Below are 20,456 nucleotides of genomic sequence, written 5' to 3'. Positions count from 1 at the left end.
CATTTGTCGTGATCAGTGTAAGACAAAAAAAATCTTCAACAGCAGGTCTCTTGTTTCCGCAGTATTGAAGTTCTGCAGTACAAAACAATTAGAGTCACCATATTCCTACCAAACTATAGTCACCACACCTCAGGCAAGGGGAGAGCATGAGGATAATCCTTCATGGGAACCACAGCTGGTGCAAGAATTCAACCCATACTGTTGGTATTACTCTGAATTGCAAAGCAGCTACACAACCAACTGAGCTCTGACAATGAAAGCCTGATCTCAAACCTGGCTGTGCTCCTGATCAAGATTAGAGTCACTGCTCTCATGACATCCATCAGTGACCTCTGCCAGAAATAATACAAATAAATGAACGTAGGTTTGCTCGCTGAGCTGGAAGGTTCGTTTTCATAAAAGCCTCAACTTGAGCTGCAAATCTTCTCAAAACTTGCTAATACAAGTAAATATTGGGCAAGACATTACTAGACTCCTGTTAGAATAACTTACAGCATCATCAGATGTAGAATCATATGAAGAGTGACTACTTTGGCCAAGTAATAGAGAACTTTCTCAGTAACTGACTAATGGTAACCAGAATAACTTTCATTTGCCCAACACAGCTAGATGCCCAAATGTGCTTCATGTGAGCATTGTAAAATTTCATTTGGTATCAAATCACATAAGGATTTTTTTTTAATGCAAGTATAAAAGAAAGTGGTGAGCAGGATATAGAGGCAGAGAAATTTAAAAAGGGAATTCCAGACGTTAGATATTTAAAGTAATTGCTGCTGATGGCGGAGCAACTGAATAAAAAGACTGCAAGAAGTCATAACTGGTGGAACACAGATCTAAAAGGGGTGCAAGGATGCTGGAGGCTTTGGAGATAGGACCGGCAAAGCCAAACAGGGAGTTGAAAACAGGAATGACATTTTTAAAATGAGAGGCATTGCATGACTGGGAGTAAAAGAAAGGTTAGCATCTACTTAAAGCTAAGATAGATGCTTTTTGAACAATAAAGGAATTAAGGGTTATGGTGATAGGGCGGGTAAGTGGAGCTGGGTCCATGAAAAATCAGCCATGATCTTATTGAATGGCAGAGCAGGCTCAAAGGGCCAGGTGGCCTACTCCTGCTCCTAGTTCTTATGTTTTTGCACTTCCTTATTTAAATGAGGATAGTAATCAAGGCTTCTCATGGCTGCAGTAATTCAAATTGACAGTACATTCATAGCTGATGCCTGTATATTTATGACCCAGCCCGAACAACCCTTCCATGCTGTAGTTACTGCCTGGAATGATTGATAATTACTTGAACAAGTGTTATTGCCTCGTCATGAAAATGTGGTATTCAATCTGGCCAACAAGATAGATCTTCAAGACTACGAGTGTGGCGACATTTTGTGAGCTGTCCACAACAGATCATATTCTTACATATTTTATTCTCGTTCTGCTTTTCTTAACCTCAAGTCTAAGTCTGTCAGAATTTCTAATAGTGCTCTCTTAAATCTACTGTCAGGTTTAAAGACTCTATGACTGACGAGGCTCAAACACCGAAGCTGGAATCGCAAGCCCAGAGAAACTAGGGGTCTACCAGCTTCCCGTAAGCCAGACATCCTTATGGAAACCTGGAACTGAGGCCCACCCAATGCAGGAACGAGACCCTACCCCACGGTGCTGTGACATCAAAGAGGCCTGACCAGACCTACTGTAAGGCCTGTGCCCGCGCGATCCCCATCCCAGAGTGCTCGTGGATGAGACAATGCCCAGGACGCCATTGGACGAACCCAGTTAGCTGGCCAACACTGGAACTGCAAGCCCAGAGGTCTTCCTGCCTCTTAGAGGCTACATCTGACTGTGCCTTACAACTTCTTAGTTCACTGAATGGACCACTCAGTGTCCCCTAGTAAGGCAAGGGGTGGTGTGAACTACTTCCTAAATGATACGCCAACTGCTCATACATGGTCACCATAGTGAGTTACTGCTCCCCAGACCTAGAGTATTGAAGTGCCGTGTGAGTTCACCTCTGCTGTCCTGACAGCAGTCTACATCCTACCCCCATACAGAGGCAAGGAGTGCACTTGGCGAAGTGTACAATGCTACAAACAGTCTTGAGACAGAATACCCCGAGGCCTTTGTTCATCGTAGCTGGTGACTTTCACGAGGCCAAGCTCAAGAGTGTGCTAACAAAATACCATCAAGATGTCTCCTGTCCCACCAGACATCTGAACATCCTTGATCACTGCTATACAACCATCAAAGATGCCTATCACTTCATCCCCCATTCACATTTTGAAAAATCAGATCACTACATTGTGCTCCTCCTCCCAACTCAGAAGCATCAATTTCTGTGATGCAGTGTTAGTCTGAAGCAACAGAAGAGCTCCTGTGGGACTGATGACAATCAGTGGACTGATCCATATCCAAGAATTCAGCAGCCAACCTAAATAAGTATGCCACTCTCGTTAGTAAACGTATAGAGGAATGCATCCTAAAGAAGTTAATCCAAACACTCCCCAAACAGAAAACCATGGATGAACTCTGGGATCCACTCCCTACTGAAGTCCAGGTCTGAGGCAAACAAGTCAGGCAACCCTGACTTATAAGAAATTCCAGATACAATCTTCGTAAGGCCAAAGACACCAAAAGGTAACACCAAACTGAGCTTAAAACCGAGCCCAACCACATAACCCCCATTGCTTGTGGCAAGCCTTACATGACATAATGGGCTACAACATGAAGTCAAACAGAATCACGGACAACAGTACATCTGAACCTGATGAGCTCAGTTTGAACAGTAGGTCAGGGAAACAATGTCACCTATCCCACCAGCCTCAGATGTACGTGTACCCATGGTCACCAGCGCAGACATTAGATTGGCCTTCTTGAGAGTGAACCCATGGAAAGCAACTGGTCTGGACGGAATCCCCGGCTGCGCACTCAGATCCTGTGCGGACCAGCTAGCAGGAGTATTCACTGACATCTTTAGCCTCTCCTTACTGCAATCTGAGGTCCCCACCTGATTCAAGAAGACCACCATCATCCTAGTGCCAAATAAAATTTGTGGTATTCCTCAATGATTGACCTCCATATTTACGACCCCCATGACTCTGACTTCCATAATTATGAAGTGCTTCGAGAGGCTAGTCATGACTCACATCAATTCCAGCCTACCTGCACAGGGTCAATAAGATTAAGCAGGTAAATGCGTGGTCAAAAATTGGTGTGGGAGAAATGGGTTTGAATTCATGGGATACTGGCACCAGTACTGGGGAGAAGGTCCCTGTTCCGATGGGGCAGTCTTCATCAGAACCGTGCTGGGACCAGAGTCCTGGCAAATCGCATAACTCGGGCTGTAGACAGGACTATGAACTAAATAGGCAGCGGTGGGGAGGGTTCAGTTATAGGGAAAATCAGAAAACCAGACCTTGCAGTGCAGGTTCATTGCTCAACTAGGTTACGCCGCAAAAGAGAAGATGGGGAAATGTTATCTCTCACTAACAATTTGTTTCTCCAAAGTCACAATAGAATATTTGGCAGGAATGAAGTGGTCCGTACGGCCTTACTTGAGCAAAAGACTCTCTGGCCCCTTTTCCCCTCTCGAATCCCAACTAAGGAGAATAGAATGCTCCTATAGTGTTTACTGGACATAATATTTCTTTTGATTTCTTTTAATTATTACTTATCCCCACTTGCTAGCTGCTTATGGACTTCTTCCAAAAAATCCGGGATAGCTTATCTGAATTGGTACAATGGTAAAGGATGGGGTGTACTTACGTTAATGTGACCAAGACTATTCTCTGCCCAATGATCAAATGTACCAGTCGCCGTTGCTTCCCTGTAGGGCCTCACATTTCATGCGTATGCCTTGGGGAGGAACGTGTCTCTGTTATCGCTGGTATTTAGGCCCTTTGTGGAATGGGTAATAGCACCCACCTTCATTATGAGACCCCTAATGGCACCTACATCTTCCAAATTGTGGGATGGAAGGAACCATTCTGGGACAATAATCGTATCTCTTTCCGAAAGACCCATCTCTTTCTATTGAACAGCTTTCACCCCACGTACTCAGGACAGCCATACTTTGTAGCCATGGATTATCCATAAGTTCCAGGAAGTCACAAAGATAGGCCCACTACTTATTGGGAAGCTCCCTCCATTATCTATACTAAACCCGATTACTATTTTTTCAGCCAAGGCAAAGCAACGAACTTCCTTGTCCTTAATGAAATAGGTATTCCCCGTGCTGCAGCTGTAGGAACACTTTTTCCGACCACTGCTCCCTGTCTAATTTCCTGGCAATGGGATTGGGATTTCCCTGTCAAACGTTCAGTCTCACCTGAGTTCTGCACGACTTGAAAGAATCCAAAGGCTTTGAGCACTATTAAGGCTCACTCTCTGGGGTATGCATTTCTTAGTATTTTTTTTCCTGTAGGAGGGTCTGCAGGAATTATTAGCCATCAAAACCGAAATCATTTGCGGTCTCAACCTCTTAGGTAAGGAGAAAGTGAGGTCTGCAGATGCTGGAGATCAGAGCTGAAAATGTGTTGCTGGAAAAGCGCAGCAGGTCAGGCAGCATCCAGGGAACAGGAAACGTCGATTCTCCTGTTCCCTGGATGCTGCCTGACCTGCTGCGCTTTTCCAGCAACACATTTTCAGCTCTTAGGTAAGGAGACAACTGCTGCCTTAACAGGAGTTAAGGACATGCTTTCAGAATTACATCTATCTTCCCAATAAAACCGGTATGCTGTCGACTACATACTCACCAAAGAAGCGGGAATTTGTGCCATAGTCAAAGGCAAATGCATCATGGGGGTCACTGACCTCATCGAGAATATTATCAGGCACGTAGATGACATCCGCACCTTCATCAGCCAAATGATTGTGGGCCGGGAGATTGGGGTTTCAGCTCATGGTACAACTGGCTGATAAATATGGCTATGTATGCTGCTATTGTTTTAGTTGGTCTTTTTGTTGGCATTGCTATTGTTAAATGTATTCTTGCTAAAACACAAACTTCTATTGACAGCATCGGTTCCACCTGGAAAATGCTTCTTCTCCAATCAGATGAAGATGAGGAGGCGACAGTGCCTAACCCTACTTCCTCCCCATTTGATTGGACTGATCTAACCTATGGGGTGGTCATGGAATGACCAAAGGGGGGAGATGAGAATCTAAAATCTGGATTTAGGTTGTTGTCAGGAGCAACCATTTTATGCATGCTTTTACTAACTACAAAATGGCTTCTTTATGCAAGTAACAAAGTAATATACAAAATGGCTTCTAGGAGCACAATTCTGTTTATAATGGCATCTAACTCTGCTGAAAACTGCATTCCTGAACTAATTGAAAGAGATTAGCAAACAATGTCTTCTCCATAGTATGAATTAATAAAGCAAGATATGGCATCATTAAAGCATTCTAACTGGCCTTGGGATTCAGGTGGCAATAGATAAAAATGTGCAAAACAAGTCAGTTCCCAAGATATATCATTGGCTCAATTTTATGTCTATTTATTAATTTACTACATTTTATTGGATTAATTTTGCAATTAAGGCTGTACTGTTTGGTAAGAGACCTATAAAAGTTGCCTCTGTTTTAAGCTAAAGTGTACAGCTTTCCCAGAGTACACAGAGGTGCTTAACACCTGTGTTGCTGGATAACCTTTGTCTAGATCTTCACTTGAAAGTGGAGTCACATGTAGATAGGATAGTGAAGAAGGTGTTTGGTATGCTTTGCTTTATTGTCAGAGTATTGAGTACAGGAGTTGGGAGGTCATGTTGCGGCTATACAGGGCTCAAGTTAGGCCACTTTTGGAATATTGCGTGCAATCTGGTCTCCTTCCTTTCAGAAGGATGATGTGAAACTTGAAAATATTTACAAGGATGTTGCCAGGGTTGGAGGATTGGAGCTACAGGGAGAGGCTTAATAGGCTGGGCCTGTTTTCCCTGGAGTGTCGGAGGCTGAGGGGTGACCTTATAGTGATTTATAAAATCATGAGGGGCATGGATAGGATAAATAGACAAAGTCTCTTCCCTGGGGTGGGGAGTCCAGGACTAAAGGGCATAGTTTTAGGGTGAGAGGGGAAAGAAATAAAAAAAGACCTAAGGGGCAACTTTTGCACGCAGAGAGTGGTATGTGTATGGAATAAGCTGCCAGTGGAAGTGGTGGAGGCTAGTACAACATTTAACAAACATCTGGATGGGTATATGATTAGGAAGGGTTTGGAGGGATATGGGCCAGGTTCTGGCAGAGGGGATTAGATTGGGATAGCTGGTCGGCATGGACAATTTGGACCGAAGCATCTGTTTCTGTGCTGAACATTTCTATGACTCTATGACTCTTAAGGAGGAGGTAAAAGTTCAGAACTCAGCACAGGTTATGAAAATCTCCAGCATAGACACAAATAGGACAGAGTGTATGGAAAGGATTAGCAATCAAACTTCAAGCACACTGGACAAATGAATGACAATGAGAAGAGGGACGGTTAACAGAGGACTGAAGGTGTTATATCTGAATGCATGCAATATAAGGAATAAAGTAAATGAGCTTGTGGCACAGATCGAAGTTGGCAGGTACGATGTGGTGGGCATCACGGAGAGATGGCTGCAAGGGAATCAGGATTGGGAGCTGGATATTCAAGGATATATATCCTATTGAGATGATAGGCAGGTGGGCAGAGGGATGGGATTGCCTTATTAATAAGAAATTAAATTAAATTAAATCAATATTAAGGTTGAAGTAGGATCAGATGTTGTGGAATCCGTGTGGGTAGAATTGAGGAACCACAAAGTTAAAAAAAAACATAGTTGGAGTTATGTCCAGGCTTCCAAAAAGTAGTCAGGAGCTGGGGTGCAAGATACCCCAGGAGATAGAAAAGATGTACAGGATGACAAAGTTACAGTGATCATGGGGAATTTCATTATGCTGGTGGACTAGGAAAATCCGTTGGCAGTGGATTGCAAGAAAAAGAATTTGTGTAATGTCTATGAGATGGCTTTTTGGAGCAGCTTATGGTGAAGCCCACGAGGGAACAGGCAATACTGGTTTTAGTGTTGTGCAATGAGACAGACTTGATAAGGGAGCTTAAAATAAAGGAACTCTTAGGAGGCAATGATCATAAAATGATTGAATTTACTCTGCAAATTGAGAGGGAGAAGATAGAATCAGAGGTAACAGTACTGCAGGTGAATAAAGTCAACTACAGAGGCATGAAGGAGGAACTGGGTAGGATTGACTGGAAGGGGAGCCTAACAGGAAAGTGGAACAGCAATGGCAGGAGTTTCTGGGAGTAATCCAGGAGACATAGCAGATATTCATCCCAAGGGAAAAGAAGCATGGGACAGGGAGGATGAGGCAACCATGGCTGATGAGGGAAGTCAGGAACAGCATGAAAGCAAAAGAGGAAGCATATAACGTGGTGAAGGTCAGTGGGAAACCAGAGGATTAGAAAGTTTACAAAGACCAACAGTGGGCAACAAAAAAAATGAAATAAGGAGGGAGAAGATTAAATTTGAGGGGAAGCTAGCCAGTAATATAAAGGAAGATTGTAAAAGTTTCTTTAGATATATATAAAGAGCAAAAGAGAGGCAAAAGTGGACATTGGACTGCTGGAAAATGACGCTGGAGAGATAGTAGTGGGGAACAAGGAAATGGCTGAGGAACTGAATAATCAGTTTTCATGGTGGAAGACAGGAGTAATATCCCAAAAATTCAAGAGAGTGTGGAGCAGAGCTGAGTATGGTGGCCATCACCAAAAAGAAGGTGATAAAAAGACTGAATGGCTTGAAGGTGGATAAATCACTGGGACCAGTGTACTACAGCCCACGGTTCTAAGATAAATAGCTGAAGAGATAGTTGAGGCGACAGTGGTGACCTTTCAGGAATCGCTAGAATCAGGGCAAGTTCCAGAGGACCTATCAGAAAGATGTTGTAAAACTTGAAAGGATTTAGAAAAGAATTCCAAGGATGTTCCAGGGTTGGAGGATTTGAGTTTTAGGGAGAAGCAGAACAGGCTGGGGCAGTTTTCCCTGGAGCTGAGGGGTGACCTTATAGAGGTTTACAAAATTATGAGGGGAATAGATAGGGTAAATAGACAAAGTCTTTTCCCTGGGGTCAGGGAGTCCAGAACTAGAGGGCATAGCTTTAGGGTGAGAGGTGAAAGATATAAAACAGACCTGAGGGGCAACTTTTTCATGCAGAGGGTGTTACGTGTATGGAATGAGCTGCCAGAGGAAGTCGTGGAGGCTGGTACAATTGCAACATTTAAAAGGCATTTGGATGGGTATATGAATAGGAAGGGTTTGGAGAGATATGGACCGGATGCTGGCAGGTGGGACTAGATTGGATTGGGATATCTGGTCGGCATGGATGGTTTGGACTGAAGGGTCTGTTTCCGTGCTGTACATCTCTATGACTCTATGACTGTAAAATTGCCAATGTGCCACCTCTGTTTAAAAATGGAGTATGGCAAAAGAGGAAACACTACAGGCCAATTAGCGAAACCTTGGTCGTAGGTAAGATCCTGGAATCCATTGTGAAGGATGAGATTCCTAAATATTTGGAAGTGTCATATAAAATAGGACAAAGCTTTGTCAAAGGGTGGTCATGCCTGACAAATCTGCTAGAATTCTTTGAGGAAGTAATGAGCAGGTTAGATTCAGGAGAGCCAATGGGTGTTATCTACCTGGACTTCCAGAGGCCTTTGACAAGGTGCCACACAGGAGGCTACTGAGTAAGATAAGGGCCCATAGTGTTAGAGGCAAGGTGCTAGCATGGATAGAAGTTTAGCTGTCTGGCAGAAAGCAGTACATGGGGATAAAAGGGTCCTTCTCAGGATGGCAGCTGGTGACTAGTGGTGTTCCGCAAGGCTCAGTGTTGGGACCACAATTTTTCACTTCGTACACTAACAATCTCGATGAAGGAACTGAGGGCATTCTGGCTAAGTTTGCAAGTGATACAAAGATAGGTAGAGGGACAGGTAGCATTGAGGAGGTGGGGAGGCTGTAGAAGGATTTGGACAGGATAGGAGAGTGAGCAAAGAAGTGGCAGATGGAGTGGCAGATGGAGTATAACGAGGGCAAGTGTGAGGTCATGCACTTTGGTAGGAAGAATAGAGGCATGGACTACTTTCTAAATGGGGAGAAAATTCAGAAATCTGAAGTGTAAAGAGATTTGGGAGTTTTAGTCCAGGATTCTCTCAAGGTAAACTTGCAGGTTGAGTCAATAATTAGGAAGGCAAATGCAATGATGGCATTTATTTTGCGAGGACTTGAATATAAAATCAGGAATGAACTTTTGAGACTCTATAAGGCTCTGGTCAGATCACATTTAGAGTATTGTGCACAGTTTTGGCCCCCATATCTCCAGAAGGAAGTACTGGCCTGGAGCATGTTCAGAGGAGGTTCACGAGAATGGCCCAGGAATGAAAAGCTTAACCTACAAGGAATATTTGAGGATTCTGGGTTTATACTCGATGGAGTTTCGAAGGATGAGGGGGGGATCTAATTGAAGCATACAGAATAATGAATGGCCTGGACAGAGGAGATGTTGGGAAGGTGCTTCCATTGGTAGGAGAGATGAGGACCAGAGGTCACAGCCTTAGAGTAAAGGGAAGACCTTTTAGAATGGAGATAAGGGAAACTTCTTCAGCCAGAGAGTGGTGAATCTATGAAATTCATTGTCACAGAAGACAATGGAGGCCAAGTCATTGAGCGTATTTAAGACTAAGATAGATAGGTTCTTGAGTATCAAGGGGATCAAGGGTTATGGGGACAAAGCAGGAGAATGGTGTTGAGAAATTTATCAGCCATGATTGAATGGTGGAGCAGACTCGATGGGCTGAATGGCCTAATTTATGCTCTTATGTCTTATGGTCTTAACACCTCCTCCAGCATAATTCTCAACACTGCACCCCGCAAGACTGCATTGTCAACTCCTACATTCAGCCCCTCCTTATACACTCATGATTGTATGGCCAAATTCCATTTCAATTCCATTTACACGTTTGCTGAAGACACCACCATTGTGGTGTCAAACAATGTCATTTGATCTCAAAGAATGACAACACAGAATACAGGAATGTTGGCTTTACACCGTGCTTTGTGGCATGGTGTAAAGCCAACAATTTTAGCAAAACATTGCTCTGAAGATGTGGGTGTACTGTACCTTTAAGCAAGTTAAAAGCCATCAGAACTACCTGACAATACCAAGTGTTCTCAACAACTTACAATGTAGCATGTGGTCCAGCAGTTAGTGTAGCTGGTTGCCTGGAGACTAAAACAAATTTGAATTCAACCAATCAGTTTAAATTATATCACAAAATAGCAACTTCCAATCAAGTTTGGATTTAGTATATTGACAATATTAAAAACCAATGAAACAATCCAATACTTTGGGGTATAAGACTGGGGAAAATTTAACAGTTGGAAGAGAACTGCCAATCCACCAGCATGTAAAGACCGCCTGTAAAATAGCTGTCTTAAAAGGTACCTTTATTGGTCAGTCACCCATGAAACAAAAACCCCTAAGAAGAAAAGACGACCAAGGAAGGGAAGATTTGACATCTGGCTGGTTTTGAAAACTTGTATTTTTGGTAAACTTTAATCAGGGATGGGGGGTGAGGGGGGGATATCGGACTAGTATTGTAGAAGGAGAATGTAAAGGATAGGTTAGAGGAAGGAGTTGTAAATAGTTGTTAGTTAACTATTCTCTGTTATACCTTAAGAGATAAAGGTGTTAATTTTTACTTTAAATAGTTCTTGGCCTCTCGAATTTTCACAGATTACTGCACAGGATAAATCTTTTCTGTGTTGCTGGTTTAAATTAAGCAGGAGTCTTAACATTGTGTCTTAACATTGACTTCAGGAAGTGGAGTGGAGGCACACCCCTGAACGCATCAATGGTGCTGAGGTGGAGGTGGTCGAAAGCCTCAGGTTCCTGGGAGTGATAATCACCGACAATCAATCCTGGTCCACCCATGGCCATGCAATGGTCAAGAAAGCACAACATCTCTGCTTCCTCAGAAGGCAAAGGAAATTTGCCATGTCCATCAGGATCCTGACCATTTTTTGTAGATGCGCCATAGAAAGCATCCTATCTGGATAACAACTGCTCTTCCCAAAACCACAAGAAGCTACAGTGAGCTCTGAACACAGCCCAGTCCCATACACAAACGAGCCTTCCATCCACTGACTCCACCTATACTTGCAGCTTCCTTGGGAAAGCAACCAACATAATCAAAGATCCCCGTCACCCTGGTTAAAAGATGCCATTTTTTTTTTGTCGTGCAGAAGATTTAAAAGTTTGAATACATGTACGAACAGATTCAAGAGCAGCTTCTTCCCCGCTGCTGACAGACCTTTGAAAGGATTTCTCAAATGTTAATTGAGACCTCTCTCTCTCTGTACCTTCTCTGAGGCTGTAGCACTATATTCAGCACTCTGTTCTGCTACCCTGAAACAATCTGCCTGTATAGCACACAAAACACTTTTCACTGTATCTCGGTACATGTAACAATAATAAATCAATCAACCTCCTTTGACAGCTCATGCCATGGTTTCAATCACAAATATATTCATCTAAAGGCAGAGGAACACACTGAATGTGATCATTATACCTCCTCAGCCCAATCAGGGGAATCATTTCCAATCAATCTTGATTCTTTTGATAAGAAAACATGAATTTTGTTGCAACCAAACATGATGGTTTAAACTGGAGCTACAAAGACATCAACACAATGAAAATTCACAGCTATATAGAACAGAAGTCTGCTATAATGTGGATCTGTATAATCATTTTGATTGTCACGATAGGAATTCAGTTATAAGCATATCACAATTCCTTTTCAGCAAGAGGGTGGAAGTTTTGAAATTTTAACTTCCCATTGAATGAGTCAATACTTAAGCTAGACCCACACAAAGAAATATTTTAAAAAGATGCAGCTTTGGGATTTGCTGAGCACTGCCTTTTACATGTAATCTTATAAAGTAAGGGCTTTGTGCACTCAGTGGCAATTTAATATTTATTCTCTGAACACTCGATCTACTTCCCATGTACTAGTAAGTCGAAAGAAAGTTTTACAGTTCGAGAATTTTTTTAAATTTAATTTTTGGATGTTGGAACATCTTGATTGATTAAAAATTAAAACCTCAGCTCTGATCAAAAACACTTCATAAAAAAGTGACCAAAGCAAGTTGCAACTTTGAGGTGATACGTTTGAATATTAGTTCAGGATGCAAGAAGGAAACACTACCCACCTCCTGCAAGATTCCAATGAGATGCTAGGCCAAGCAAAGCTTCTGAAGCTTTACAGAAAGGTCTTGTGATATCATTAATGTGTTGGTTTTTAAACACCTCTGGAATAATGGATTTAAGGGGGAAACATTCCATTACGAAAACTAGCAAAGAGAAACAACTGGACAAAATTCCCCACAAGAAAACTTGAATCCATGTTGATGAAAAATTGTTTTTAAACACTCTGAATATTATGCAGTCATAAATGCCCCTCTCCAGCAACAACATAAGATATAGAACAAAGAAAAATACAGTACAGAAACAGGCCCTTCATCCCACCAAATATATTCCGAGTCCTATTTCTTAATTAGACCAGCTACGTATTGTTTATTCATGGTTTTTATCCCTCTGTTTGCCTCACATTCATATGTTTATCAAGATACACCTTAAACATTGCAAACGTGACTGCTTCCACCTGCTGTGTTCCAGGCAAACATCATCCTCTATGTGAGAAATTTGCCTCGCACTTCTCCCCTTAACTTTCCCCTCTCATCTTGAACCTGTGCCGTCTTGTAGTTGACCTTTCCACTCTGGGGAAAAAGCCTCTGAATAACTAAACACCCTATCTATGCCTCTCATAATTTTGTAGACTTTTGATCAGGTCACCCCTCTGGTCTGTCTTTCCAGTGAAAAGAATCAGAGTTTAACCAACCTCTCCTCATACCTAAAGTCCTTCAGACCAGGCAGCATTCTGGTAAACCTTCTCTACATCCTCTACAAAGCATCCACGTACTTCTACTGGTATGGCAACCAGAACTGCACACAGTATTCCAAATATGGCCCAACTAAACTTTAAAACAGCTGTAACATAACTTACCAATTTTTATATTCAATGCCTCAACTGATGAAGGCAAGTGTGCCATATGCCTTCCTGACCACCTTATCCACCTGTGTTGCCACTTTCAGGGATATGTGGACCTGTACAACAAGATCCATCTGCATGGCATTGCTCCAAAAGGTTAAAAATGCTTTCCTGGAATGGTGGCTGTGCTAATAAGGCTAGTACTTAATACATATCCTCAAGGGCCGTCGAGAAGGTGGTGATGAGAAGTCTTCTTGAATTGGGGTGTTGGTAGACCCACAATACTATTAGGAGGGAGGTTACAGGACTTTTTCCTTTGTGTTATAACAAATGCAAGTTTAACTGCACATTTAAACATACTAGGCCCTTGCAGGATTTCACAATTTAAATTATTTGAGGATATTCCACATGATACTGTTTCGTGGAAGATGCATTTAGTCACAGTAGCTTATCACTAGTATGGCTTTTATAACGTCTCTGTCAGGTAACCAGTTTCATAACTGCCCTTTAACAGATTTTATTTCAAAGACTTACCATAACCCCCAGTTCTGTTTGCACAGATAAGGGCACCAAAAATCTGTGGATAATATTTTTGAATTCTTTTAATCGTCTTCTGACAAGCTATGGCTGGTTCAATTCCCATCCGCATATACTCCACTGCTTGGTAACTAATTCGAGAGACAAAGGAAAAACAATCACCACATTACAAAAATGTCCACATTAAAGATGACCATTGATCAGCAGAAGAAATCCAGAACAATCTAGTGAATCATGCTTTGTGGAGATTAGGCAAAATGTATACATCCAACTATGGCATTTTTAAAACATCTACCATAATTTAGAACAACCACTTAAAAAGAAATTGTTACTTTCTGAGCCAAGGCAATATGTTCAGTGTACAGAATTGAGAGGGTGTTATATCAGGAAAGCTGAAAAAGAGTGGAAATGCAGGTGACTTGTTGGAAGTCATCAACATTATAGAAGGTTTTGATAAATAGTGTAGATCACAGAATCAGTACAGACTTGGGCTATTTTCCCCAGAGTGTCAGAGATTGAGGGGTGACCTTGTCGAGGTTTATAAAATAATGAGGGGCATGGATAGAGTAAAAAACCAAGGTCTTTTTCTCAGGGTAATGGAGTCCAAAACTAGAGAGCATAGATCTAGTGTGAGAGGGGAAAGATATAAATGAGACCTAAGGGGCAACCTTCTCAAGCGAGGTTGATGCGTGTATAGAATGAACTGCCAGAGTAAGTGGTTGAGGCTGGTAAAATTACAACATTTAAAAGGTAACCAGATGGGAACATGAATAGGAAGGGTTTAGAGGGACATGGGCCAAATCGGACTGAATTAATTTAAGATATCTGGTCGGCATGGACGAGTTGGACTGAAGAGTCTGCTTCCATGCTGTGACTCGATGACTCAGTACAACACCGAAGGAGGCAATTTGGCCCATTGCGTGGAGAAGGTTCTCTGTTAGAGTAACTCATCCAGTTCTGTTCTCCAGTCTCCGTCCCTGTCACCCTACACATTCTTCCTTTTCAGATAATAATACAACTCCCTCTTAAATGTCTCCGTTCAAAATGTTCTCACCACATTTTCACCCGGTACTTTCCAGATCGAAGCCACTTGCTGTCTGGCTATTGTTTTTTTATGCCATTTAGCTTAAATCTGTGCTGTCTGGATCCCCTGATTTTCAATATGTTTTTCCCTACCCATACTGTCTAGACCACTCAATTTTGACTGCCTTTGTCAAATCTCCTTTTGAGACAAAAACAAAACTGCAGATGCTGGAATTCTAAGTAGACAGGCAGGAGGCTGGAAGAACACAACAAGTCAGGCAGCATCAGGAGGTGGAGAAGTCATGAAGTTCAGTTCTGAAGAAGGGTTACACCCGAAACGTCTGCTTCTCCACCTCCTGATGCTGCCTGGCTTGCTGTCTTCTTCCAGCCTCCGGTCTGTCAAATCTCCTCTCAACACTTACGTCTTCAAGGAAAACAGTCCCAATTTCTCCAAGCTATCATCACAACAGCTACTCTTTATTCCTGGAATCACTCTCAAGAATATTTTCTGCACCTTTCTTGTGCCTTCACATTGTTCCTTATAGAAAAATGTTTCTGCTTGTGGGGAAGATGGAAGGTGAAGGCCATAAGTACAAGATGGCCAATAATAAATCCAAAAAAGGCAATTCAGCAGAAACCTCTTCACTTCCTTACAAGTGGTTATAATATGAAACATGCTACCATAAGGAATAATTAAGTTAAAGAGAATACAGATGTTTTTGGGGAGGAAGCTAGATAAGCACAAGAGAGAAAAGAATTAAGATTATATTCAAACAAAATGGATGCAAAGAAAACTACATTCTGGCAATTTCCTATTGAGCCAAATGGCCACTTCCTGGGTTGGAAATACTTTGCAATTGTTATATACCATCAGTAGCATAGTAGTCATGTCACTAGACTAGTAAACCAGAACCCCAGGCTCAATGTTCTGCAGACATGGGCTTGAATCCCACAACGGCAGATGGTAAAATCTGTTTGCAGTAAAAATATGGAATTAAAAGCTAGCCTAAAGGTGATCGCATAATCATTATCTAAAATCTTAAAAACCCCATCTGGTTCACTAATGTACTTTAGGGAAAAAAAACAAAAATAAATAGGTAGGGTTCATGTGCAATTCCAGATTCACAGCAATGTGGCTAACTCTTAAATGCCATTTTAAATGACTAAGCAAGCCACTCAGTTCCAGGCCAATTAGGGATGAGGAAAAAATGCCGGACTAGCCAGCAACTTCCACATCCCTTGTATGAATTAAACGAAACATTTCAATTACATTTGCTTTTATAAACCCAGAATCCAAATTCAGATATTCTGAAATATGTGAAATCATGTTGGGATACAGTTCCAAATACCCTAATAAACGTTTTGCCCACAGTCAACATTCTCTAAGAGCCCAGGTATTGAGTGTGAGCAAGTTATTTCATCAAAAGTGGACAGCGACTTCTCTCTTCCCATCAATATTCAATAGTATCGGTCAGACAATGACATTGGGTCGGAATTATTCAAAGAAAAGCCAAGATAGAAAACCTGAAGTCGAAATTACAGACCATGGGAAGCTCTGGGGAGAAAAAGCCTGCAGATGACAGTGTCGGAGACAAAGTGCTGAATTTTACAGGGTCCTGAGTGACATGGACGATAAATCTAGTAGAACCACATGAGAAATCCAGCAAGGCTTTCTTAATGTAGGGAAGTAAGTTCTCACTATCGAGTCAAGGGTCTTGCTAGACTGCAGTCAGTTGCCTATTTAAGGAGATTATTGCTTGATGACCTCAGTAACTGCCATGTGCAGAACAAAGCAGACATCAACATTTCGCAACATTGAAATAAGAGGGGCTCCCTGACGACTCCAGCTCTTCACTTGCTCCAAAAGGACTCTGTCTTGGACAGCAGGAACGAACATCTCAGACAAGCCCCGTGGGCACTGGGCACACTCTGCCCACATGCACGCACTCCAGAAACCCACATCCCAGAATGAATAGCAATTTTGAAAAAGACCTCTATTTCCACGCAAGGTGGGATCAACTCAGCAGGATTCCTTGAAAGCGAAGTCACAGGGAGACAGATGTTATGACACGGGACCCACAGAAAAACTCACCTTGCCTTGTAATCTGTAACAGTATGAATGACAGAGAGCTACCCAAATTCCACTATTTAAAGAAAAAATTAACTATTTACTCTTTTAACTCCAAAAGAGAACATTAAACAACAACTATTTACACTGTAAGCCTCCTTTGTCTTAACAATTTATCTACCTCCCACTCTACAACACACCGATCCGATAAAACCCCTAGTAAATTTACAGCAAATCAATTTTTAAAACCAGGTGTTGGCTTGATGTGGCGAACTACTTCTGTTTTTAGATTTCTCCTGGATCATCTTTTGTCTTCTGCTGCAAAGATATTTGATTTGAAAATGATACCTTTCAGAGAGAATGTTTTTGAATAGCAGTCATTCGATGGCATAAGGTGCCCTTTCTTGGTTAACTGCTCAAAATGCCTACTTTTTATATTCCAAAACATCGGATTGTCTCATTGGTTTGATGTTGTCAAAACAGTAAAATTCGATTGGGTTTTCATATCTTGGGACATAATTTAAACTGATTGGTTAAAGTCAAACGGTTGTGAAAACAACTCTGTCTGATTTACAGCTCAAAATGCTACAACTTCAAATTATCCAGCACACTCTGTGCCTGCAGTCATATGACAGGCTTGCCAGCTTTTCAACTTTCACTCTCTCTTAAAAGGTACAGTACATACCTTCAACACCACAACACAGAATAGTGAAGATGGTGTTTGGTACACTTTCGTTTATTGGTCAGTGCATTGAGTATAGGAGTTGGGAGATCATGTTGAGCCTGTATAGGACATTGGTTAGACTACTTTTAGAATACTGCATGGTCTCCCTGCTATAGGAAAGATGCTGTGAAACCTGAAAGAGTTCAGAAAAGATTTACAAAGATGTTGCCAGGGATGGCAGGTTTGAGCTATAGGGAGAGGCTGAACAGGCTGGGGCTGTTTTCCCTGGAGCATCAGAGGCTGAGGGGTGACATTATAGAGTTTTATGAAATCATGAGGAGCATGGATAAGGTGAATAGTCAAGGTCTTTTTCCGAGGATAGGGGTGTCCAAATCTACATGGCATAGGTTTAAGGTGAGAAGGGAAAGATATAAAAGGGACCTAAGGGGCAGGTTTTTCGATGTGTGTATGAATGAGCCTCTGTATGAAGAAGATAGCTCACCACCCCTTCTTAGGGGCAACAAGAGGTGGGTGATAAATGCTAGCTAGGTAGCCTGCGATGCCCACGTCTCACAGCTGAAGGAAGTAAAAGGGATCCTCGGAAATAAAGAAAATCAAAAGGACCTTGGCTCAACATCCACAGATTCTTGCAAGCAACAACACTGGTGGATAAGGTGGTTAAGAAGGGATATTGGAGATTTTCCTTTATTGGAGTATTAAATACAAGAACAGAGAGATTGCGATGGATCTGTAAAAGACTCTAGTATCATAGATGTTGCCTAACTTTTTGCTGTTCTGGTTGTCACATTATAGAATGGATTTAAGTTTGCTAGAGCGTACAGGGGAGATACACCAGGATACTGACTCAGCTGGAGTGTTTCAGCTATGAAGAGAAACTATATAGATTGGGGTTAGTTTCCTTAGGTCAGAGAAGACTAAAGGGGTGTAATTAATTGAGGTGTATAAAATCATGAGGGGCATAGATAGGAAGAACCATCCCCCATTGGTACAGAGATGAATAAATTTAGTATGAGAGACAAGATATTTAAAGAAGATTTATGGAAGAATTTTACTCACTGCCTAAAAGAGTGGTAGATGCAGGAACCATTACTGTATTTAAAAACTATTTTGACAAACACGTAAAATATCACAACACATAAAGGCAACAGGCCGAATGCTGGAAAGTGGGTCAGAATTAGATGTGTGTTTGAGGACTGTCATGAGCATAGTGCATCGAAGGACCTCTCTCTATGCTGTAAAACTATAACTGTTTCTTTCTGCAGCTTTCAGGATCCTATGGCCAATGACTGGATGGTGTCCCAGTAACAGGATATTGGAACCAGGCTGAAAGTATAGGATTGGTAATATCTGTATCAAATAACATCTGTACTGATTAGGTGCAAGACTGAAAATGTACACTTAAGTTTGGAGTTACTTTAATAACCTACACAAGTCAAACTGCCATTAGAAATAGTGAGATTGAGCCCATTTTGATTGGGCAGGAAGACAGGTGTGAGGCTTCCATTAAGATTGCTGGGTGATTATTGTTCCTTTACTGGCTGTTGGGATGAGGGTGTCAATGGTTAAGATAACATTTACTGTCCATCCCTAATGTCCCAGAGAGTAGTTATGAGTCAGTCACATTGCGGAGAGTCTGGAGTCACATGAAGACCGTACCAGGTATGGATTGCAGGTTTCTTTCCCTAAAGGACGTTAATGAAATAGATGGGTTTTTTTAAACCGATTGGGGGTGGTTATATTTAGATTAGCTTCTCAATTGCAGGCTTTTTGATTGAATAATAAAATTTTAAAAATCCACCATCTGTCTTTGAACCCGTGTCCCCAGAATATTAGCTCTGGATGAGTAGCCTGGTGCGAGCACTGCTAATGCCATCACCCCATAGTGAAGCAGAGACCAATCAGCCATGCCTCATCTGGGAACATGACTGAAATGGGAAACGTCCAGACCCATTTCTTCAACCTGGACAGTATTAAAATTCAAAAACCCGAAAACACATTAAATATCTGTTACTCACACATGATATGGTTACATAACAACATTTTCTTCTTAATAGTGGTGATAAGACAGAAACATAACACTTTTTTGAAAAATAGTACTCCTGATAGAAGAATTCTGTTCTAGGAGAGAATTTACTTGGCATATTTTTGAGCACCAACTACTCATTCTAGATATCACAGCTTCAGTCAACTCATTATAGCTCACCAGCTTTAGAAACACCCCAAGCAGATCTGGTAAGAAAGACATACCTTGGGAGAAACCGCATCATAATATCTCCAATCCCTGTAGCAGCTGCAGCTCCGGCTGTGCTATCGGCATAAGCACCTGCCCCAACTATTGGTGAATCTCCCACACGGCTAGAAGGAACACAAATAAAAAGTCCAACTATGGTTAGCAGTTTGAAGAAAAACATGCGTCAATTAACCCTCGGAATTAATTTCGATGTGGGAAAGGCGGGTATAGTGGTAATGTCACTGGTTTAGTAAGCCACACGCCAGGTTATTAGAGTCAGAGAAGTTGACAGCACACAAAAAGGCCTTCGGCCCATCGAGTCTGTGCCAGTCAAAAACAACCACCTAATTATTCTAATCCAATTTTCCAGCACTTGGCTCACAGCCTTGTACACTTTGACAATGTTCCTTATTAGGAGAAAGTGAGGACTGCAGATGCTGGAGATCAGAGCTGATAAATGTGTTGCTGGAAAAGCGCAGCAGGTCAGGCAGTATCCAAGGAGCAGGAGAATCGACGTTTCGGGCATAAGTCCTTCTTCAGGAATGAGGAAGGTGTGTTAAGCAGGCTAAGATAAAAGGTAGGGAGGAGGGACTTCGGGTAGGAGCGTTGGGAATGTGATAGGTGGAAGGAGGTTAAGGTGAGGGTGATAGGCCGGAGTGGCGGTGGGGGCGGAGAGGCCGGGAAGAAGATTGCAGGTCTAGAAGGCAGTACTGAGTCCGAGGGTTGGGACTGAGATAAGGTGGGGGGAGGGGAAATGAGGAAGCTGGAGAAATCTGCAAAGGTTGCCCCTTCGGTCTCTTTAATATCTTTCCCCTCTCACCCTGAACCTATGCCCTCT

General features: G+C 42.1%; 1 protein-coding gene across 1 annotated transcript in view; it reads right to left on the bottom strand.

Annotated features, from left to right (window-relative positions):
* Nucleotides 1-20,456, bottom strand: part of LOC122557309 (N(4)-(Beta-N-acetylglucosaminyl)-L-asparaginase-like) — a 45,601-nt gene that overhangs the window by 6,647 nt on the left and 18,498 nt on the right. The window contains exons 7-8 of the mRNA XM_043704874.2: nucleotides 19,636-19,743; nucleotides 13,610-13,743 (exon numbers count right to left, since the gene is read on the bottom strand). Coding sequence (XP_043560809.2) covers nucleotides 13,610-13,743; nucleotides 19,636-19,743 — 242 coding nt within the window. The remainder of the gene's footprint in view (nucleotides 1-13,609; nucleotides 13,744-19,635; nucleotides 19,744-20,456) is intronic.

Source organism: Chiloscyllium plagiosum, unplaced genomic scaffold, assembly GCF_037043375.1.
Source record: "Chiloscyllium plagiosum isolate Xiang-an unplaced genomic scaffold, Cpla_swu_hap1 HiC_scaffold_2, whole genome shotgun sequence".
Taxonomy (NCBI): Eukaryota; Metazoa; Chordata; class Chondrichthyes; order Orectolobiformes; family Hemiscylliidae; genus Chiloscyllium; species Chiloscyllium plagiosum.
This window is presented reverse-complemented; position numbering and strand designations above follow the sequence as displayed.